Below are 24392 nucleotides of genomic sequence, written 5' to 3' on the forward strand. Positions count from 1 at the left end.
ACTCATTGGTATTACTATGGTCTAAATTCCACTGAATGATTTTCCTTTCACACAGAGTGAAGCAAAACAAAAGCTGATCCACTGAAGTAAGATTTAAATAAATTTTATATCAAGTCTATGTGATACAAGAAGCAGGCAGATTACTTAAGACTGTAATCCTGTGTACATTTCATGTTTCATTTGGCTTATTTCAAGTCACTGTACAATTAATTTATTAGATGAAAATATTACTTAAAGGTCGGAATTTCAAAGAAAACCTGACAAAATCTGATAAATAGCCGGATAAATTTGTCAAGCATCTTTCAAAGATAAGCTTATACATACTAGGATCAGTATATTCAATGGGCCTAATAAGTGAGACCACTTAAAAAAAAAACCATCTGTGTATGACCAGGAGAAATACAAGTTTGGCACATGTAAGAACTTCATGCTTATCAATTGAATTATCATTGTCTTTATCTTTCTGATAAATACAATTTTTTTGTTCACAGTGGACTTCAGTATTTTGGTAACCTTTCAAGTAACATGGTGACACCAGCACAAAAGATTATTTTTAATAACTTGTATATAAAATGAGAGCAAAAAGCTGAAAAATATATTCAACAATTAGTTGTGTTTCTGACTGTCATCAATGACTGATTGTTAATCAAGCAATTGAGCAACAGTATGTGTTATACTGGAGTGTCATTATCACATAATTATTTTGTCATGCATTGTAACAATATTTTTACTGAAAAAAATTCATAGTCATTAATAGGGCAACACATTAAACCTAATATGACATTTAGTGTGATGAAATGGAAATTAAGGCATACTCAGCATGGTCACAGAAAACAATTCCCACAGAGCCTAAGTATTCCTAAATCACTTAGGCAAGACTAATCTTAGAATAGACACATAAAAAATCCTAAATAGAGACCATGATTTTTCTGGAGAACATATGAATGAGTCTTATTAAACCCAATCTACGAACATTTATGCATATGACTCACAACATGTGACTACTTGTGCCTTAAATTAAGTATGTGCCCAAGTTAAGTATATGCAAAAGCTAGGAGACTGCACTGTAAAAGCAGAGGTAGAACTGTAGCAGTACAAATCTAACAGAATCTAAAACTGCTTCAGCATTTTCTGACCACAAACAGGAAAAAGATGGAAGATACAGATTTTTTTCCAAGAAAAGCCATTAAAATGTCATTCCTACAATTTAGCACCCTGCATTATACTTCATAAAAGTAAAAATAGTATTTTAATACATATCCAAGGATTCAAAATTGGCTGATCACTTATAACCAAAATTGGGAAGAAATGATGAACTGAGAAGGCGATAAACAAGACTAAGGCTAGACTGAAAGCATTACATATAAACACAGGTTAAGTTCAAGTCTAGTTTCCCCCACCTACAGTCTGTAAACCCATCTGTTTACCCAACTTGAAATCTAAATTACCTTTTCTTCACTCCTTTTTAAACCTAGTCAATAATCCTGGGGAGCACCTTCCTCCTTGCTTTCTAGATGCATGCAGACATTGGTAATTTCACTTAAATATGTGCACAATATGCCTACACAAAGTTCTTCAGGTTGCACTGGAGGGCTACCATAGCAAATTTGCATGAAACATCACTGTTTGCTTTATTTTGATATCACAGAATGGTCAAGGTTGGAAGGGACCTCTGGAGATTATCTAGTCCAACCCCCCTGACACAGCAGGGTGACCTACAGCAAGTTGCACAGGACGGCGTCCAGGTAGGTTTTGAATGCCTCCAGAGTGGGAGACTCCACAACCTCTCTGGGCAGCCTGTGCCAGTGCTCTGCCACCCTCAAAGTAAAGAAATTCCTCCTCATGTTAAGATGGAACTTCCTATGTTCAAGTTTGTGCCCGTTACCTCTTGTCCTAATATACTGCTGGTCTCTCTCTATGAACCAAAGAAGATAAGGATAAAATATAAAGAAAATTATAAATATTTGAAAAAAAAATTATTTTAAATGACAAGTTCTCCATGAGCAAGGATACAAAGAATTATCCCTTACCCACAATTATTGAGTATATTTCAATGGTTCGCATGTGTGTATTATCTATCTCCACCCTTATAGTATTTAACAGTTGCTTGTGTGTTAAGTTAGACATTCAAGATGGAAAGCCTGCACGTATTTCAGCATCCACAACTGACTCGGTTCCATAAGGACAGCCTGGGGAACATATTTGTCAGCTCACTAGTCACAAAGAATATCTTGAATGAATCATTGTTATATACTATGGGTTTTCCATTACCTGACTAGGCAGTCTTTTGTACAAAAGAACATGATGTCTAACAGATTTTAACAATACGAATGCCTACCAGACTAAACTGAATACTCACGAAGGAAAATATAATTTTTAATCTTTCCTAGTTATTACAGAAATCTTTCTCTTCCTATAATCTAAAGGGCTTTATGTACTTTAAAGGCTATAAATCACCTAACATTTTTTTTTTTAACATGTGCAGTCAGGCAAAAAGTACATGAAAAATGGTATAACTGTATTATTTCTAACAGTTATACAGATGAGGAAATTAAACAGACTGGGCTAAGGGAAAATGCATTTGACATATCAGAGTTATCAAACTTCAAGGTGCTCATATAGGCACCTACACTCATTATTAGGTACATAAACGTGGCCACAACTTCAAAAGTGCTGATCATTCACCAACTCCTGCAGAACTTCACGCTGTCAGGTACTCCAGGTTCATTCCAAAAACAAAAACCCAGAAATCACCAAGTTTTAAAAGCCAGTATTGACATTCTGTGTCTTTCTCTCCCTGTTCTTTTGTTTCCGAACCTACATTATGTGTCAGACAAACACACCTCATGGAGTTCTTGATAGCATCAAAGCTCTGAAGGGTGCTTTAGCTAGGAAATGTCCTAAAACACTGACAAGCTGCATTTTCTTTTATGGGGAATGCAAAACTGGGCCCTACATTTTGCCAATAAAGCCTCCAAATCAAACGTGTAGTATTATTTGCTATATATATACCTTGGAGAAAACAAGTGGCAGAGCAAGAGAGATGAAGAGAGACGTATGTCAGAGCCTGGAGTTCCTTGAGTAATATCTAATCCTTTCCACTGAAAGATTTTTTTTAATGATTTTTTTAATGATTTACACTGAAACTTTAAGAACAAAGGTTGTCTTGTTTATTTCACAGAGTTGTACTGAAATGTGCAAACAGGAACAGGAGAAAATTGGCTATTTTTGGTCTTCTACTTGCAGTGGAGTTCAAGAAAAGATCTGACACCTGCTCTGCATTGCTTTGCTTTTATAGCTCTCTAGGTGACTACAACTAGTATAGGAAGGTCAAGCTCAAGCAAGGTACTTATTTTCTTCCCATGGTAAAACACAGCTCCCACTTTCATCTGTTCATTCTTACAGCTAGATTGTGCATCAAAAGAAAATTAAATAGCTGTTCTTACTTGGTACTAAAAGCTAACTTTCAGTGTTTTGTCTCATCTATTTTATCTGTTGTATCATTAAAACGATTCTTCCCAGTCCATAAGCTTTAAGGTCAATTTAAGGTCACACTGTATGTAGCAAAGGCCTTGTGATGTGAGTAGACATGACTTCCCACAAAAGACCAGATCAGATCTGTGTGCTAACAATAGTCTTACACAATGATTTCTTTTGAAGGGTAAAAACATGTTCATAATGGTGTAAATAGCTTTTCTAGATCAATAATTAACTTTGAATACTCCTCAGACAAATGTATCAGTGCCTTCACAGTATTAATTGCAAAAAGAAGGTAACACTGGTGATGTTCGTGTAAGGCATATCTACAAAGAATGATTAACTAGAGTAAAAAGTCCTTTACTTCTCATAGCACTTTAGTATACTGTAAAGGAATTGGTGTAAGACTATAAATGCATTACAGCTGTTGATAGTTTAAATTAAAATTGCACATTAAGCCTTCATTTTTGCCGGACGAATTCAGCTCAAAACTGCCAGATAAACTTTTTCTACAGACGCTGTGGTCATGACGTGAGTAAAATAATAGTTGGACCACAAGTAATTAAATTGAACTAAATTTAAAAGCTGGCTTTGCCTCATGTTTGCTTATAGTCCTCTTGCTTACAGCCAACATACTGCTTTTTCAAATGTTCCATACATTTACATATTCCTGAAAATATGTTCTGTGGTTATATCTGGGAAATTAAAAAAGCATACACAATCGATCATTATTTAATCTATCTGCATTAACTGCAGGATGATTATATGCAGTTTGTCCTGCAGTACATAACTATATCTTAGAGAAAATGTATTTTACACTTCATACCCTATTAAAGGCTTTTCTGTTCTACATGCATATAGTTATGTCTAAATACCATAACACCTGCTAACTCTCAGGGCATAAAAACACTTTCTCAAATGCTTTCATTGAGTTTTAAATCTGTCTGAATAAAACATGTTATAACAAGTACACTTTGTACACAAAACAGTAGACTATGAAATCTTTTAAAGAAGAAATGTACACAAGATTCAGAGAATACAAATACTGTTTACACATATATTATTGAAATAATGTTATGTAAATAATCCACACTGGGAGAATTCATAATGTTTGAAACAAGAGCTAACCACTGGATATTTTTACAAAGGAGCAAGCCCAACACCTCTAGAACAAGAATTTGTTAATGTTGAAAGATCTTTTTTTGTTGAAAAATCATGATCTACATTTACGGACATTTTGCAGGTCTCTGCTTGTTTCTATTCATGACAATAAAGCTGTTCCTACACACCTCATGCAGGCCGTGCTCCCCACAGACCAAACTTAGCTTTTGTTTAAAGCACAAAATGGGAGCAATTCCACCAACTTCAGCAGAGGTAAATCTTGGTTGAAATAAAGAACAAAGGAAAGAAAAAAACTATTAGGAGTTTAGGTACTGGCCATACACGCATAGTTCAGAACTAACAGAAATGTTAATGGTCATCCTTTTTTCCAAGGAAAAAACCCTATGATGTCTACTGCGTTTTATTTGATGTTCAGCTTTTAAAGACATACAACCCAGCTTCACATCTTTATTAGCGTTTTTACAGCAATAACAACTCCATTTTCAATAGGATCAAGCAAAAATGTCTTTCTACCTATTCCCCTAAAGAATGATCACTTTCCACACAAATCATAAACGTCACTGTTCTTTGCCTCTTCCAAAATAAAAGGTCAGTAAGATGCCAACCTAGCAGATTTGTTTTACGTTTTCAGATAAAGGCATCTCAAAAGCACAAACCCACGTAATCCTTCCTGTGAAGAACTGTGGAATTATGATTTGCAATGAGACTTAAGTCTGAAAATTTTTTAGCATCTCTGCTCTTTTCAATCGCTTGGTGTTCTCACTTGCTTAGGAATGTGTTTTTTTAACTGATGATATTTAAAAACCACAATGCAGCCTATTATAATATTCTCTCAGATGATGTAACAAACTATTTGTAAGAATGAGCTAACACATGAAAATACAAAGGGAAGAATAACCAAGAGGCAAGCTCGTTTATTAATTGCAGCTGGGATGAAGACTGGTAACACATCCTAAGTAATTACTGCAACACATTTTACTTTCTTTATCTATTAATGAAAAGAAATGGCTTTTTCTAATTTATAAGGTCTTAGTGTTAACAAAAGGATTGAATTTGTGTGCATGCCTCCCAAAAGTACCACAAATGAGGTAAAGAATGTCTTCTAATTGGCATTCATATTTGCTTCGTCAACCAACAGCTATTTTCTGACCTAATTTGCAAAGTTCTTACAGCAGTTGTTATTATTGTGCATGTTAACATGATATTTCCTTTCTCAAATGATTTTAAAGCTGATCAGGCAGCTTGCAACAATATATATGTAACAGTCCTAAATCAGTGTCAAGAAAAATTCAGTTTAATGAGTCAGTCTCAGCCTTGAATAAGAACTGTAGTGTGGTGCCACAGCACCCTAGCAAGCACTCTTGGAACAACCAGTCTTTTCTTGTGCTTATGGACAAGGAACAAAGATGTACCTCTGACTCCTGTATCCTAGATCAAAATACACAAGAAGAGTTAAGTCGGTAGCAATCAACATTTCTTAGGAAATGTTTTATTTGCAAGAAAGCATCTGGCCTCCAAGCTGACAGGTATACAAACAAAACTCCCATAAATATTTTGATATCTTATAAGGGAACCAATGAAAGAATGCCTCAAGACCACTATCTGCAGTAGCTAAGGAAGACCAGCTACACAGAATCTCCTGTCCGCAACAATGCCCAAAACTCTTCAAGCCCGGAGATAGCGTTGCTGTTACGGTGACATCTATCAGTTTTAATTTAACTCCTCTAGAGATAAATTTAGGTCCTAATAGTCAGCCTGTGTAGTACTAATTGCTATACTGCTGTGTGCATATTTATTTACATGCAAAGTAATGACTTCTAATTACTCGACTGGACGTTATGCAACATTTTAATGCATATATTTTCACATTACACACAAAATCTGACTATAGAAGATCGGGTACAGGTGCTTGGCTGACATAGTTAACACTCTGTTTTGCCTCCTGTGCCTAATTATTCTCACAGGGATAACATGGGAAGCCATTCTCGTTTGGGTGACAACACACCACCACAGACTAAAGCTGGAATTCTTTCTCATTCATGTTGTGAGACTTCTACATATGGATAACTGGCAAGTCAGTGCTAAAAAAGAAAACCACTCAAGGAAATGCTTTTGAATGTATGTATAAAGTGCACAGGCTGAAAGCCAGAACTTTTAAACAGCAGAAAAAATGGAGTTGTAAAGTCTCAGTAAGAAAAACAGCATAAAAAGGGAAGCCATGCAGCTGCATGAGAACAAACTGTATTTTTCACATACCTGTTGAAACTTACAACCTCAAAAATACTTACATGCTTAATTCCAAGTAATGTCAATGTGAGTTAGGTACCTAAGTGTCATTGTAGATCAGGGCCCCACATCCCAATCCTGTGAGAAATTGCATATCCTTTGGAAACTGCATTTCATCAAAGCCCACTCAACTTCAGAGTGATTTAGCACCTTGCAGAAGGTAGTTTGGGCCTCTCGGAACCAAAACTCTCTTGATTTTTGAAGGGCAAGCATGGCCCCATGATGTTCTCCTAATGACACATCACCTTATTCTACACAGATGCCAAAAATATCATGCATTATTGGTAGTTAATGTGCAACTAAAGGTAAAATAAGACAATAACAACTTCATAGACTGTAGAAAACATCACAAAGATGAACCATGATGAGAAATACAATCCAGGGCATTTTTATTATGTAAATATTATAACAAAAATAATATAGCGGCTAATTTCACAATTTTGTCCTAGTTCATTTTACAATTAATAATGAAATTCATACTAAATATCAGACATGTTCTAGGTCCCTCATTAAGGCATCTCAGCTGCAGCTCATGGATTAAATGATGGATGATTCAATATAAGAGAAACTGCAAGACGCATGAGTATCTTTACTAATTCTGTTAACATTCTAGAGAACAAAAGACTTCCAACATTGTCTTCTGCCTCACCATGCATCAGCCATTCCCATTTTGGGAGATTTTTTAAACTTTTCTCTATCTGGGAATCTTGTTTAACAACAATTTTTCAAAATAAAGTAAATCTGCTCCCTTCTGATGACATAATGAACTGTTATTAACTAAGTGTGGTAGTCTGAGGACATCAGGAACTGGCTTGGATAAAATGTTGTCTACATTAAGATAATACAATAAACAAATAAAATTATGTATTTAAAGAATAATGTCATACAATATCACAGCATACTATATAACTTGGTTGAAAAAACCCTAGAGTTAAACCTGTGCCTATTTACCTACACGTATGTGGTGTTTTTAGGTCCTGCTCACAGAAGAAGGAATTTCCTGAGCAGCCTGAAGTAAATATTTGGCAGTCTAATTTCTCAGTTTTAGAATACTGTTAATTTGCCAAATCTAATGATACAGACAAAAAGACCATTGAAATGACAACTCTATACTCCTGAGGACTCCTTTATACATACTGCGAAGATTAAAATAAAATTGTGCAGCAAAACACTCACCTGGATGTACTCAAACAAAAAACGCATAAAATATTTTGCAGAGTAAATGTAATTTGTGACAACCCTGGGGGAAAGGGGCCGAAAAGGGGCAAGCTCTGCCTCTGGGCGTTATTTCCCCCCTGACCGACGCCTGCAGCCAGCCCGCAATGTCCCCGGGCCGGGGAGGCGGCGGGACCCCCCTCGCAACCCCCCGGAGCGGAACCTCCGCCGGCGGCCGCCCCGCGGAGCAGAGAGCGGGGCGCAGGCAGGACGCCCCCTGGCGGCCCCGGAGTCGCCCGCAGGAGAAGAGAAACTTTGCGGGCGGCTCGGCGCAAGATGCGCGGTGCGGATTCGGCGCAAGAGGCGCGTTCGGCGCAAGAGGCGCGGTGCGGCTTCGGCGCAAGAGCGGGCTTGTTCCCCCTCTGCAATGTCGACTTCTATAGCATAAATGGCTAAATAAAACAACATCTACCTTTCATCACACGTGCGAGACACTATAGAGCGGAAAGCACCATCTCATTTACATATGCCATCAGGCCTTTAGGTACCTATTGCACCTATAAACGACCACTATTTATATGCACAAGTAACTATACAGCACGTGTGTTACGTGTAGATATTACTATCTTGCTTAAAACAATAAGCAGGTAGGATGTTTGCAGATAAATAAAGACATAACGTTCCTAACAGAGTTGAGAACACCGACAAAGAGCACTTTGACTTCCCATCGTTTCTTTAAATGACAAAAAAAAGTTTTACTAATAAATTATCATCTATCTAGCCTACCTGTGCTAGAGTTTCAGGCCGTGTTCATCTGCAAGGGTATTTTAAGGAAAGGTGAAGATATATTTAGAATCTGGGGTTTGGACAAACACTTTATCAGATAAAGGATTTCAGCACAAAGCATTCCCTTGCAAATATGCGTAAGATTCTTCTTAAGTCTGGTTGGAAAATCTTTATAACCCATATTTTGATGACACAATGCTTTTGATACACTTAAGTTACCTTCGTTCCTGCAGGATTCCCTTATTTTCCAATAAAAACATTCCTCTCTAACCAATCATCTCCCACTAAGTTCATTACACGAAGAAAAATATCCAGTAAAACAAATACAACCTCAACTCGCCTTGAAGAAGATACCCCTTGGTAAGTAACAGCCTAACCACGAGCAGTGGCTGAGCTTACCTCTTCAACTGTCAAAGGCATACAGATCCGGTACTCCTTCATGAGCATATTCCTGCTGCCTCGATGCGGACCAGCAAACTGGGAGAAAAGTGGTTATTTCTGCACGATGATCACGATGAAAACCAATCACGGGAAAAAATAATCAAGCCTCTTTCCCTGTACGCGCTTGACAATGTGTCCACAAGAGAGTAATGCGACCATCCAGGAAGGCTGACCCAGCAAGAAGAAAAACCAACACAACTGCTCCTTTCTTCCAGTTCTTCCTCCTTCAGCCTGCGATCATGGGAATTTCACACACGCTCGCACCGATATACGCTACCGAGTCTCAAACCCCAAACGCTATCGCTACAGCCAAAGACATCCGTCGGAAGTGCACGAAAACGGCAGTCTCTCGCAGCTATGTCAAGACATGCCTGGGGCGGCGAAGAGAACAAATGAGCCGAAAATGTGGCTTTCACCACCGCCGGCAGCGCGAAAGATGAGATGCCGATTTCCAAGACAAAGCCTTTTTATAACGTTTCCTTCCCTAGCTGCCAAACACGGCTCCCACCTCCCCACCGCAACGCGGCTGCGGCCGCCGCGGCTCCCGCTGTGCCGGGGGATGGGGGGGAGGGCGGGCAGCGCGGCGATCCGGCGGCCGCGGGCTCCCCGGCGCAGCCGCGGGCGGGCTCCGGGCGGCGGGCGCGGAACGGAACGGAGCGGAGCGGCGGCCCCGGCGGGGGCGCGGCCGACATCAGCGGGGCGGCAGGAAGGGAGGGGGGAGGCGGGCAGCCCCTGCTCGGGCGGGTTTAAACAGATTTTGGGAAGTTTCTTGCCCTAGGTGTGACAACGCGCCTTGCAAAACGTTTACAACGGGGTGTAAGAGGAGAGAGCGCCGTGAGAGCGCTGGAGAGCAGCTCCGCCTCTCCTCGCCCCTCGGCCGGTACGAGCGGCAGGACAGCTCGGTGCAGACGGCGTGCACCGGGGAGATGGAGCACAGGATGTGAAGGCCTCACCCATTTCCCTTTTGGTCAGCCCTTCGTTATCAGCCAGCGCATTTTGCAACACAAATAGAACTCTTTTTTTTTTTTTTTTTTTTTTTTTTTTCGTATCAGCTACTTTCAAACGCCACGCAGAAAGTTCAGTGAAAAAGTGCCACTTTCCTACTTGAACAATAAAACCAGAACCGGTTTAGGTAGCCTTTCCCCCCCCCCCCCCCCCCCCAGGCAATTTGTTAGTTAAATCGTTTTTTAATATGCTTGGGGTTTGTGTTTTTCAGATGAATTTACGCATTATTAAGTTACAACTTGATGTGCCCAATTCTGAAATTGACTGAGAAACCCCAACTGTTACACAAGCTCAGGTAAATCATAAAATATTCATATTGCTGTTTCTCCTGTCTTCCAAATGGCTATAAAGGATGTACTGCAGAGAAGCACTGTGACAGTAATATGAAAATACAAGGCGCTGCATAGATAATGGTAAAATATATATCTACATTTAAATATAAATAATTTGCAAAAATAATTTGTCCCATATTTGGGACAGTTAAAGATTAATTTAGGCCTACAATGAAATGTGTGTTTCATAACAAGAAAGAGCAAAAAAACTCACATTTTCATTGGTTCTGAATGTACATTTCAAAGCTGTGTATATAATTTTTAGCCCAGAGGGGACACAGTGCCATCTCCTGGAGCTAACAACATAACTCTCCTGTTCCATTGCAATAATGGCACAATATTTCATCCACCCTCCTTTTCCAGTGAAGTGCAAACACCTACACAAAGAAACAGAAAAACTGGGAGCTGTGTTAATAGCCTGGGTTTTCAACTGAGGTATGAACAATGTGGTTAATGAGACTTCTATCTCAAATCTGACAATGGCTATTTATAAGTATCTGAACTGTAGCTATAATTCATAGTGTTGGTAGTGTACGTTCCTGAAACTTCTCTGCAAAATAGCCAAAAGAAAGCAATACCTGTGATACTACTTATAGATGAGGGGTAATCCAAATTCAGATCTAAAACATCTTCCTCTTTAAGTGATTTCCTAGTGGTTTTGTTCACCGGGAACAGTATTTCTGAATTTCTGCTGAAAACCAGCGTTAATAAATTGAACTTCTCTGCATAGGGCCTTGATGCCAATTATAGGCAAAGACATTGATTTCAATAAAACCAGGAGAAAGACCTAAACTATTTTATCACGTATTACATGCTTTCAACATAAACCAAACCTTATCGCTGTTTAAAATAACAAGCATAGAGATCTGTGGAAAGCAGCATGTCAAACCCAGAAGCTACTTAAAATGGAAACCAAAATCACTTCCCATACCTACAGCAAAACATTCTTCAGCCCCTTTCACTTATTGCCGGAGGCACAGCCCAGCCTTGTGCTGTCTGCCAATACACATGGGGAAAAACCTGGTGACCATAGCAATACCCGTTACAACTCCCTACTATGACTTCTGTCCCGGGACTCTCTACAAAGCACGCTCACCGAATGCTTCCAGGGGACGTGCTGACAGTGAAAATGTCTAGCTCCAGCTAGCCAGGAAGTTTATGCGAAGCATGCCTCAATTTTGGTTCTGTGTTTTCTGTGAATTGTCAGAAACTATTACTCTTACCTCTGCAACATGCTCTCTGTGATCAGTTGTAAAAATGAGACATTTTTCACTCATCTTTCACTTTTGACCTGGGAGGAAAAAAGCCATATATTAAATAATGCTGAACATTAACTCTAGATGGACTTGTGTCAGCAAAATGTCACTTCATAATAAGAGACAGTAAAAGTCAAGCTATTTCTTTAGGTATTTTACTAAGGACTTTTGAATAAGAATTTGGGAATTTTTTTGAGCCATTCAGGCTCAGCAAAAGCTGCCTCCTCATCTCCCAGCATACCTATGTAGGTAAAGGAAGATAACAGTTGCAATATGCATTAATTTTCTTCCTCGTTCACTCACTGTCTGAATCAAAATTACTGTGTATGGTAATGTGTTCAATTAGATTAGTATCTGACTTGTAACTTCCCTGAAGGCCATCACGCCCTATCCATTGTGTGTAAAATTGTACTAATATTACAAGAAGCTAAAAGAATGAGATTTTACAGTTCAAAGTAAGTATTCAAAGCTCTGTATAAATTTGTAAATGGCCAGAGTTAGGAATGAACATCTGTGACACATTCTCTGTGATACATGCATGTATTTTCAGTACTTAGGTCAATTAATAACTAAAAATGATTAAGGATAATGGATAAATTCTGTTACTGGACTTTTAAAATCAGGTTAGAGTTCAAACAGAAAATGACTCAAAATCCGTGGTCTGTGCTGTGCTGATTGGAAAGCATGTATCAGACACAATTCCAAAATACAGTATTATAGCTCTGAATTCACTTAATTGAATTACTCTGAATTTACATCAGTGCAGCAGATGTAGTAACTCAGTCTTAATTATATAAACAAAGATTTAAAAGTTATCTCAAATACCCTTTTACCACATTAACGTGTTGTTACATATGCAGTAAAGTCAAAGTAACATAACACAAAATGTAATTTCATAGTAACTTTTCAGGGAACCTTAAATAACATCCAAAGATATAGGGTGTTCACTGATCGGTATTTCCTTCCGAGTTGTTTGCTTGCAAACATGAGTGAGTTTCTCTGAAGTTCTCCAGTGAATGAACTTCTGTAGCCTATGAAATTCTGTTGGAATGGAAGACAATGGCAATCTACAACCACAGGGGTTGCACCATCTCACAATTTATTGTACATATTGATGGTGCGACACTGTCTAAAATCAGGATCCTTGTATTCTTAAAAAACATTGCGTCTCCTACCTTTTCCCCACCTCTCCGGCAATACAGGATTAAGTGACTTTTGGCTGGGATGTGAGATACATTGAAACCACCACAGTGACATCTCCAGCTACCTTAGGTCCAGTCCTCCATTGAGGCCATACTGTGGTGTGGCCTGCCACGCCAACATGGCACGGTTCTCTCAAAAACGTGGGGAAACGGCATAAAACTATGATCCTACTGACACACCACCCCCAACCCTATGGCCGTATCAAGGTCTCAAGCTCTTGACACACAAGCTATGAGCAACACCATGGCTGTGGCAAGCAACCCATGTCCCTGCTGAGGCTGTAAGCCACAGGGCAAGCTGAGGGCCGTGAGTGGACTCCATGGGGAAGTCACCGCCCCACATCTGGCACCAGCTGCCCCGTCCCGGGGGTCCCCTCAGCCCGGGGCACCGCTCCAAGCCAGCCAGGCCAGGCTTAGCAGCGGCAGAACGGCGCGCAGGCCGAGAGCCACGGAAAGGGCCGATCGCCTCAAGGATGATCCCGCCCCTCACCCTCCGGCCCGCCCTGGGTCCTGGGGCGGCCGGGGGTGGCTCCGCCAGCGCCTGTTTGGCGCAGCGCGGGGGCCTTCCGCGGGACTGCCCCGGGCGCGCCTGCGCGCAGAGCCTGGCTGCTTCCGGTGTGTGTTCGAGGGGGGACGCGGAGCGGAGCCGGGGAGATGGCGGAGGGCGGCGCGGAGCGGGCCGATGGCCGTATCGTGAAAATGGAGGTGGATTACAGCGCGACGGTGGACCAGCGGCTGCCCGAGTGCGAGCGGCTGGCGCAGGTGAGGGGAAGGGGAAAGCGCGGCGGTGCGGATGGGCTGAGTCATGGCGTGGGGAGCGCTAGGCCGCACTCGGGGAGGCGGCCCGGTGGCGGGGGGACGTGCGGCGCGACGTGCAGCCGCCTGTTGTCACCCGATGGGATGCTGAGGGGTCCGGGGCTCGGGCCCTCCCGTGCCGTGTTGGGGAAGGGGAGAGGAAGGGACTGCTCCACCGTTTCGTTGGCAGCGAGTGGTGGGGCGGGCAGGAGGGCGGTGAGGGAGGCGAGAGGAGATGTCGGGGTGCAGCCTCGCGGGTGAGGGCATAGGAAGGCCCGAGTCCACCTGAAGGGACGTGGTTTTTGACTGCATAGGAAGGCCCGAGTCCACCTGAAGAGACGTGGCTTTTCACTGCTGTCACTTTCTGCGGGTAGGACGGCTGGGCAAACACGCAGGTGCTTATTCATCCTAGGACTGCTGTGTGCCAAAGCTGCCTTCATGTAATTGATCCTGTGTCAGGTTAGACAGGCAGCGCTTTGCATCCTTCTAACTCACTTATGTGCGTGCCCCAAAAGACTGGAATGGAGTGTCAGAGCCATGGCAGGCTGATAGGTTGCCTGGTATCTGCTGAGCAAACAGGTATATGCACCCGGCCATAGGTGACCACAGATTGTCTAGTTTATGGGATCGTAGAGGTAATCATGTGTACAGTGTATCTTAAGGTTTCGATTAGGGACTTGTTCTGTGGTGTAGAGATTTTTACGCATCTCAGAACAGACAGATTGGGTTTGATGTTATGTTCTGTCCCAGTAGGACAGCGTCTGATTCTTTACATGCTGCAAATGCTCCGCTTGATCCATGTGTTCTGTTGTGATAGATGTGTTGTACTATATAGCTTATTGTAGGATTCTGAAGGCAGTAGCCTTAAGATAAGTAAATTACATCTTACACTATCTTAAGACTGTATTGTATGGGGAGTAGGCACAGGTGTTTTATCCCACAGGCACAGCTCTGTGTAGGTATGGACACCATGACCATGTTTCATTGCCTCGTAACATGTAAATTTGTGGCAGTAAGAGCACATCCTTCACAAACCATTGTATATAGTTTAAAAGATTTCAGTAGGGTAGGTACGTTTTAGCAACATTTTTGTTGTTGTTGTTACTGGTTTTCTAGTTTCTAACTTTTTTTTTTTTGCAGCCCCACAGTTGCCATGGACTGTTACAAATTCTCCCATATTAAAATTCTTTTGCAAGATATTTGCTAGGAATTAGGACTAAAAGCACATTGTGGTATCTTTAACTCCTCCAAACAAAGGCAGATATAGTTCTCAAAACCCCCAAATCAGGACTATTATAATTCCATGCTTAGACTGTAAAGCATGTAGTTTAAGCTTTCTATAATATGTTGTAATTAAGATATAATGAATGTGGATGAAAGTAATAGTAAAACAACTTTTTGGCCAAGGTATCTAATTGCATATTTGTTCTCACTTAAAGCTTTGTTTTGGCTAGGAAGGAAATCAGTCTTCCATCTAGCTCAGTGAACGTGAGCTAACCAAACCTGTCTGAAACTTGCTAGGTTTCTCACTCAAGACAGACAACTTACAGCATGTATTGGGCAAAAATGGAACTAGTACCTTTCCAGTTTAATCTGTGTGTAGAACCGTTTATTTAAAGTTAGTGCTACATATGTTTCTTTTTTTAAGGAATAAAATGCTTAAAAATGAGTGTACAGGCTAGTTATGTTTTTTTCTCATATAAGAATTAGAGCTACTCTCAATTTAAACTAAATTTTATTCTTCACTCATGGTGATAATTCTTTGCCTATTGCATTAGGAAGGAAGATTGCAAGAAGTAATTGAAAACCTTCTCTCCTTGGAAAAACAAACACGAACGGTGAGTAGCATATAGTGTGGAAATTTATGCTGGGTTGTCCTACAACCCCCACTTGTTCCACTGCATTAAAGTCACAAAGGGAATTGGAGTATCAATCTTTCTCTTTTGCTGTTCTTTTCTTTAAAAATAAAATTAATGAGGCTAGATATAAGGGTTTTTTTCCCTTTGTATAATAGAAGTGCGAGCGATAGAGGTCTGCAGGTTGTTTATCCTGTCATTAATATGCCGTTTGTTTGTTTGTTTGTTACAGGCATCTGATATGGTCTCCACATCCCGCATCTTAGTTGCTATAGTTAAAATGTGTTATGAAGCTAAAGACTGGGATGCTCTTAATGAAAATATTATTCTTCTATCAAAGAGAAGAAGTCAGTTAAAACAGGTGAATTTAATCATTTGAAACAAAAAATAAAATTCTATTTGGAGCTGTATTATGTATCTAATTCTTCCTTGTGAGTAGGGACTTTCCTGACTTTGTAGCACCTGCCAGAATTAGCTTCTGTTGACGTTTTTTTGGTAGACATAGTGAAAACCAATAATGAAACTGATGTCTGGAATTAATGTATTTTCACCTTGTGCTTGAGCTCAGTGTGGTCCAGCTTGCCGTTCTTGGCCACACAGCTGTGACTTTTCTGCTTTCAGTGCATTCCAGTGCTTTTAGATGGTAGTTCATCTTTATACTCTTCTACAGTCTGTATTGTAGACATAGTCTTAATTTTTTATGTTCACGTGAGGTGTACATTAAACAGAGTTATTGCAATTTATTGTGATCAAATAAGGTATATGCTTTACAGGCTTGCTTTTGAAACTGTTATACTCTAGAATTTAGTTCTGTCTGAGAAATTGGCTGTGAGAGAGCTGAAAGCACTTGCATTTAAGAAGGTAAAAAGTTTATTGCACTGTATGTTTAGTTTGACTTAATTAGAAGTTAGCAACAGGTAATTTTAATGGCATCATTGTTTTAGGAAGAAAAAGTTTACCTACTTTTTAATGTGCAGAAACAGTAGGAGTTTGTATAAAAGTAGAGTACAGTTTAGTTCTTACTTGCACAAACCGTGGCTGAAGACTTGGATTATTTCAGCTGAGTTTTCTTCGTGAGGAAGAAGTTTCTAGAAGCTTCATTCTGTTTTGTTTTGTTGTTTAATAATAATTTTAAGGTTTGTCAGCATTCTTACCAGAAGAACATATTCCAGTACCTGTGCTTGCCACTGAAGGTTGATAGCTTATTAGTGCCTATTTGGGAATATGCAGAGAAGGAGAAGCATTGGTCAGAAATAAGTACCCCTCTTCCTTCCCTTCCAGGTGTCCTAAAGAGAAAGGCTAGTGCACACACTTCAGAGAAGATGTACCTTCCCTTTAGCCATGTTTTGTTTAGGACAAACAGATAAGTTTTGTCAGTCCAAGTGAGAGTTGTGTGGATTTGGCAGGAGTACTGCTTTTCAGGAGAGAACCGCATGGGATGAATTGAGTATCATTCGAAAAACTGAGAAGAAATGACAGAACAGCATCACATTTGACCTCTAGCATCAGTCGCTAGCATCATTTTACACATTTTTGTGGATCAAAGTATTAGATGAATCTTGCATGCTTTTTGTTGAGATGAGTCTCCTTAGTTTGATATGCAACTATTTAGTGCTTATCCCTGAGTAATTTAGTGCTTACCTCTGAGTGTTACAGTTTGAATGTGTTTGAGAAATCTAAAAACACAGTATGTTTTTCTTTTCTGTTCTTGTACTAGGCAGTTGCTAAAATGGTCCAGCAGTGCTGCACTTATGTTGAAGACATCACAGACTTACCAGTCAAACTGCGCTTAATTGACACGTTGCGTATGGTTACAGAAGGAAAAGTAAGATTTTGTTTTAAGACTGAATGTCTAAAAGGTAGAATAAAAGTGTTCACCTTCTTTAAAAGAATAGTTTAACATTATTTTTTAATCTTGTTCAAAAAAGAGCAAAAGTATATTTTTAAATTAACCTGAGAAGTCAAGTAGTGTAGTTCTTTCCAAAAGACTGCAAATATTTTCCAGATTTCATATTTAAATAATTTGCTGAAACACTGGTCATATTTCCATGATGTAGATACTTAGATGTATTATTAATATAGTTAATAATACATTTCAGGGTTCTAAAATGCCATTTGTTTTTCACGTTTTAAAATTTTATGTATTTGAATTTTTTAGAGAAATGGGGCAGGTTTAGTTTAATTTCTCCTGGGCTCATCAAGGTGTCACATACTGTTACGGTAACCAGAAGGTGATATGAAAGCATTATGACAAATTAACTATTTACATAATATTCCTTTTACTGTAAGAAAATAAACAATTCTGGATTAAGGCAAATTTGTGTTAATGTTATGGATTTTCCCCGTTCAAAGTTAGTCTAAATTGTTACTAATCAAGTGGTGTTGATTTATGGATGGTTAGGAGTGAGTGAAATAATGCAAACGGTAGTACTTAGTACACACGAACCATTAAATTGTTAACTTCATATCTGTTTCAATATATTTTAGCAGACAAAATATCTTACACTTCATTTGCAGTGCACATCCTTGTATGTTTGCTTAAAGAACGGTAGACGAATTTAGACGTTATTGTTTAGATTACTTTGGTCCAAATACTTCCAGTGTGTCAACTATCCATCATATTTTATCTGTGTATGTTGTGGATATTATCAGTATAGTATATGCATACACAAGGAATTAATTCATTGTATGAAAACATCAAACGTATGTCTAAGTGGGGTTGTGGTCTCCAAGAGTTAGCACTTTTCTTTAGAAAATTCCAATGCTTAAAGTACTACTTCTCATTTCAGATATATGTGGAAATTGAACGTGCTCGCCTGACAAAGACACTTGCAACAATAAAAGAACAGAATGGTGAAGTGAAAGAGGCTGCCTCTATTCTGCAAGAATTGCAGGTAACACACCATGGAACTCAAAATTGCGTCAGCAATAAAAATTAATTCTGACTGCTCTTAGATTATTGTTTAGGAGCTCAATTAGGTAGGTCTGCAGAAATACCTGGAATGAGATTAACTGTTATTAGTGAAAGCGTAATTAATTTTTAACTGCTTTTGTTAGTATCATGGTTAGATTACATAGAATATTTCCCATTTGGAAAACAGATTTCAATTCTCTAGGTAGTGCATTGAGTTTAGTGTTAGTGGATTCTCCCGGTGTAAGTGGGGGCTATAATTTCAAATTGAATAACCTTTTCTCCATTTTGACTTGCTCTGGAATAGCTGTTTTTTCTGTTGTTTTGTTTTGTTTTCCCTACCCTGACAACCTCCCACTCTTCTTGCACAGTTAAGACTTAACTTGATTTGACTTTGATGGTGTTAAATAGTTACATTTTTATTTTAGGTGGAAACCTATGGTTCAATGGAAAAGAAAGAACGTGTAGAATTTATCTTGGAGCAGATGAGACTCTGTCTAGCTGTAAAAGACTATATTCGGACTCAGATTATCAGCAAAAAAATTAATACAAAATTTTTTCAAGAAGAAAACACAGAAGTAAGTCATTGGAGGATTCCTCCCCCTATCCCAATTTCAATCTGAGAGGCCTCTCTTCAGGTCCAAGTGTATTTGCATCCCTCTGTTTTCTGGTGTCCAGTTGGATTTAATTTACATGATTCATTGAGCTGTATTAATTTTATTGTTTGATACTGTTTCAGAAACTAAAGTTGAAATACTACAACTTAATGATCCAGCTGGATCAACATGAAGGCTCCTACCTCTCCATCTGTAAGCACTACAGAGCCATTTATGATACCCCATGTATCCAGGCTGAAAGTGAAAAGTGGCAGCAGGTAAAAAAACATTACATACAAAATTACTGTATTTTCATGTGGCAAATACCCATTTCATTACCAGATCAGTTTACAGCAGATTAAACAGCTCATCAGTCTGTTGTTCTTAGGTTTTTTTCAATGGCTATATTAACAAATTGGTTATTGAAAACAGATATAATAAAGTTGATTTCAAATGAATATTTATAACTAACATCATTTTATTGTGTTTGAAATCTTGAGAATGTCTTGTCTGTTTTATACGAGTGCAAAAATTAGAAACAGCTGTGCAAGTGTGGTCTAAATGATACTGTTGTGTATGCAGTACAGATGTTACATATTTGAAAATAATTTTTTTTATGTATTTTTTTTAGATACTACAATTTTAGTTAACCTGAATCAATGTAAATGTGTCACTGTGAATGGGGGTTCATTTCTGCAAGGTGACATCAGTTTTACCTTAACTTCTTAATACACTGGGCTTAAGCCTTTTACATGTTCAACTCTAAGCTCTGGGAGCAGTGTTTTCAATTCCTCTGTTAAATTATGGAAAAAACCCACACTCTTTCCTCTTAAACAGGCACTGAAGAGCGTTGTTCTTTATGTTATTCTTTCACCTTATGACAATGAACAATCTGATTTGGTGCACAGAATTAGTAGTGATAAAAAGCTAGAAGAAATCCCGAAGTATAAGTAAGTATTCTTTCTAATAAACAATTCTTAGGTAAAAAAAAAAAAGTCTTTCAAACTGGCTGTGCAAGTGAAATCTGTTTATGCTGACTCTGCTGTAAGCATCTCAGAATTTAATGCTGTAAGCATCTCAGAATTTAATGCTGTATGAAAAATACTGCAAAATTTTCATGAGTTCTACAAGTACTACTTTAAAATAAATGTCTCTTTATAAGAGAAAGGTCTTTATTAGAAACACAGTCAACCTTGAGCTGCCCCCTGACTGCATGAAGTATTACAAAGTATATTCATGAAGAACAATGACTATTAATGGTAATAAAATGAAAACATTTAAAATTATTTCTTTGATCTATTTAAGTATGAAATAAGCCTTATTAATACAGAATTGTAAATCAACTTTACTAAACCATTTAGAGACCTCCTAAAACTATTTACCACCATGGAATTGATGCGATGGACAGCCCTAGTTGAAGAATACGGGAAGGAATTGAGAGAAGGATCCCTTGACAGTCCTGCAACAGATGTTTTTGGCTGTACAGAGGAAGGTGAAAAGAGATGGAAAGATTTAAAGAATAGAGTTGTGGAACATGTAAGTATGGCTGTCTTTAAGCATTAGCTATGTATTCAGTGCCTCAACTAAAAATATTTTTTGCTTGCCATATTTTAGTTACAAAGGAAACAAAAAAAGTATGTAGTAAAGCAGCAGACAAGTTGCCTTTTCCATTGTGTTATATTTTCAACATTTTATTTGCTTGTATGTCTTTATTATAGGTAGGTATTTGGCACAGTTGCCAGAAAAAAGAGCATATTGCACTCAAATTGTGAGATTTAGCATTCACATTTCAATAGAGGAGAAAATTGAAAATCTTGCTTTCTATTAAATTGATAATTAGTTAATTTAATTACTTAATAATTTGTCATGTAGAGATTTTTATACTTTTTACAAGCAAAAGAACTGTTTGTTCACAACTCCCTCGTACCGTATGCTGGACTGCCGTTAGAGCATTATAGCTCCTGATCTGCTTTTAACATTGACTTTTATATTTTTGCAGCCTGCTTCAATTATATTTTGCACATAACCCTCTACTCTGAACACTTTTATTCCAGAATATTAGAATAATGGCTAAATATTATACCAGAATTACAATGAAGAGAATGGCACAGCTCTTGGATCTGTCTGTTGATGTAAGTATTGCTTTGCTTATCCTTCTTTCATAAAAGGCATGGAAGTGTATGCGTGCATGTGTTTGCTGAATACTTGCATTTTTGCCACAGAGTAACGTTCCCTTTTAATATGAATTTGAGTTCTCTTTTTAGCTTAAAAAGTTCCATAGATCATCATTGCATTGTTTTACAGACAATGCAGAAAGACAAAGCATTGTAGAAATACACTGCTTGGTACAAAATTCTCAGGCTTTCTCACTTGTGTGTTTATGAATGTTCATGGATGTACTTGTTTGTCATGGTATCTCTGTGTATCTGTCTTTGTATTATCCTTGCAGCTCTTCTACCTTCATCCTTAGTATAATTTCCCTGTTAGTGTTACCAGCTCTTCCAGTAGGAACAGAGTGCGCTACAGAGATAGGAAGCGTTAAGTGAACTTAGTTCATTGGGCTCTTTTTATGAGAATTAGTGTAAACGTATTATTAGTGTAATAGTAGTAATCCAAATATTTGTCACTTTACTAGCCAATGCAAACACTTGAGTGTATTTTCATGTCTTTGTGGGAGTTAGAAAACTGTTTTTTAATCCAGGCAGAACTCAGTGTCATGGTGCACGTGCCCATAAGCCAAAAGCTGCTCTTAAAAAAAATCATGTATATTCAAGGTCTTATTGAAATGCTGGAGCTTCTCGTCTTTCAATGTTAAAAAGCTCTTGTTGAGGGGTGATTAAAACTGACTGAAGATATGGGGTTTCTCACCTTTAAATGCCCCTGTTTATAGATGGTTGGCTTTGGGAACATGGGGTGGAGTAGTCTTCCTATCATCCCCCTTTGTGTTTTCAAGAGCTTTCCCAAGAGATTGATACATTATGGCATACTGGTATTTCAACTGCAAATGAAAACCTTTACCCTGCTGTCTTTTAATTAAATCTGCTCTTTTACACAAACTCGGAATAAACCCTCTTGTCAGACAGCTTGTTCTGATATCTGTGTAGCCAAGTACTCTGAAGTGTAAAAGCCTGCTGGTGTAGTATATTAAACTTCCAGTTTCATGAAACATAGTTGGTTATAGGTCAAATAAAAAAACCCAGATTGTGCTAGTACCTCGCAGTGTCAACATGTGTAATAATAAAGCATTGTGTGGGGTTTTTTAAGTGCAATATTACTACAGCTGTAGTTCTGTTAAGTATAAAAAAAATCTTGTTCCCTGGACTTTAATGCTATTTGGGAATTCTGATGTTTTGCAGATAAAAATGCTATTTTCTGACTTAGTGCTGTTTCTCTTTGCAGGAATCGGAGGAGTTCCTGTCTAACCTAGTAGTTAATAAGACCATCTTTGCTAAAGTAGACAGGCTGGCAGGAATTATCAATTTTCAGAGGCCTAAGGACCCAAACAATATTCTCAATGACTGGTCTCACAAGCTCAACTCACTAATGGCCCTAGTTAACAAAACCACACATCTCATTGCCAAAGAGGAGATGATACATAACCTGCAGTAAGGTGCCTCAATAATCTCAGTGCTTTTAAAGAAGGCATTAAATCTTCATAATAGAGACTATTATTACAGTGTGTATATGGTTTGTTTTCTCCCTGTCAAGCCTTCCTGGTCTAAAATTTAGAACATAATTCTGAAATTCCTGTTGACAATTATGTTCCCTTGATTATTCATTCAGTTGTTAAATGTTTTTGCTACAATTGGTGAAAGAACATAATAAAACTGTATTGCCTGTATAATAGTAGTCATGTGATTTCTTCTTTTCCATGCATACCTTTATCTATCTAACACATAATTCTATGGTTCTTTCATTACAGGACTACTTTTGAGGCTGTGGTTGAGATGATATACTGTAAACAATAAAATCTTAGGGTTTTACAGTGGCATGCATTGAATTAATTTATAATGGTAATATAATGTTATGTCAATATACTGTTTGAACAAAATTCTGGATGTTCATACTTAAGAATAATGCTATTTCTTGTGGTTTGGGAGTACAGATAGGCTTTATTAATTAATTCTGAGCTGACTGAGAAATCTACTTGCATCTTGTCTGCTTGGTGCAAATCACTGATTTTCACTGTTTTGTAGTTCCAGTTTGTAATGGCTGCGATAGCAATTATGCAGTTAACTAACACACTACTTCAAAGCTGCTGCTTCTCATAGTTCAGTGTGTTGTATTCAGACAAGATAATGTCCTATTACTTGCTTTAACCTATTTGTAATGGAGGGAAGCTGTTGCCCATGTCCCTGTTCTATTTTTTAAGAAAGTAAAATAGTAGCACAAATAGTATAGTAAGAGTCAATGGAACTTGTATTGAATTTGCTCTGCTCTTAAATAATTTTTAATGCTAGCCATAACTAACTATTCTGTTGGTAACTAATTAGGTAGAGACTATAATTGCAAATGATGTCTTGAGATGTATATAAGTCCTGTCTCTTTAAAAGCACACCGAGCTTCATTCAAACTAACACTCTTAGCACAGGTAATTATCATATGAATACACAGTAAGTCAGGAAACTTTAGACAATGATTTTGAGTGAGGGAAGTCTGTGAAGGGACAGGAAAAGATGGAAGCTTCTAAGCAGTGATTTGCATTTGAAATGTCGACTTTTGACATAGCTTGAGGGAAACTTGGGAATGTCATTTTGGAGGCTGGTAACTTTATCAAGCCATTCCAATCCAGCTCACTGCATTTAAGAAACAAAAAAGCAGCTGAACTATCAGTGAGGGAAGGGAGAAAGAGGAGCAGACTCTTTAGAATGCATGGAGTGCTTACCATCTAACTTCTTCAATTGTAATCACAATTTTGAGAGTTGTATAAGATCTTGTCACAGCCATGTCTGAGAATGGCATGTACTGCTCTTTGCAAGGCTGGCCTTAGTAGCATAAGCAAAACTGGCTGCTGCTAGGATAATGAACAAAGTAACTTCTGGTTTGACCTTGGTAGCAGCAAAATTCAATCTTCTGGAAACTGAGGCAAGAGGTATCAGAAAGGGGAACAATGGGTCATCAGGGCAAGTAGGAACTTGCCTCTCCCTGTTCTTATTATAAATAAACCTTTTT

General features: G+C 38.6%; 2 protein-coding genes across 3 annotated transcripts in view; one reads left to right on the forward strand and one right to left on the reverse strand.

Moving 5' to 3' along the window:
- PITPNC1 (phosphatidylinositol transfer protein cytoplasmic 1) overlaps positions 1 to 13183 on the reverse strand; it is a gene marked incomplete at both ends in the record, with an annotated part of 87610 nt that extends 74427 nt beyond the window's left edge. Inside the window, 3 exon segments of the mRNA XM_082492315.1 lie at positions 9226 to 9293; positions 9296 to 9324; positions 13128 to 13183. Coding sequence (XP_082348441.1) covers positions 9226 to 9293; positions 9296 to 9324; positions 13128 to 13183 — 153 coding nt within the window.
- A 506-nt stretch (positions 13184 to 13689) lies between these two features.
- Positions 13690 to 23064, forward strand: PSMD12 (proteasome 26S subunit, non-ATPase 12). 2 transcript variants are annotated; one of them, XM_082492381.1, is made up of 11 exons: positions 13690 to 13824; positions 15636 to 15695; positions 15946 to 16074; positions 17431 to 17538; positions 18503 to 18607; positions 19053 to 19202; positions 19364 to 19498; positions 20058 to 20170; positions 20582 to 20756; positions 21275 to 21352; positions 22620 to 23064. In XM_082492381.1, the coding sequence occupies exons 1-11, from the start codon at positions 13717 to 13719 to the stop codon at positions 22827 to 22829; spliced, it is 1371 nt and encodes a 456-aa protein (XP_082348507.1). In that variant the 5' UTR covers positions 13690 to 13716; the 3' UTR covers positions 22830 to 23064. The 2 variants fall into 2 exon arrangements, with proteins under 2 accessions (XP_082348507.1, XP_082348508.1); XM_082492382.1 differs by lacking the exon at positions 22620 to 23064 and having other exon boundaries at positions 21220 to 21331.
- Positions 23065 to 24392: the final 1328 nt, after the last annotated feature.

Source organism: Vanellus vanellus (genome assembly GCF_965231255.1).
Source record: "Vanellus vanellus genome assembly, chromosome: 17".
In the NCBI taxonomy this organism is placed as follows: Eukaryota; Metazoa; Chordata; class Aves; order Charadriiformes; family Charadriidae; genus Vanellus; species Vanellus vanellus.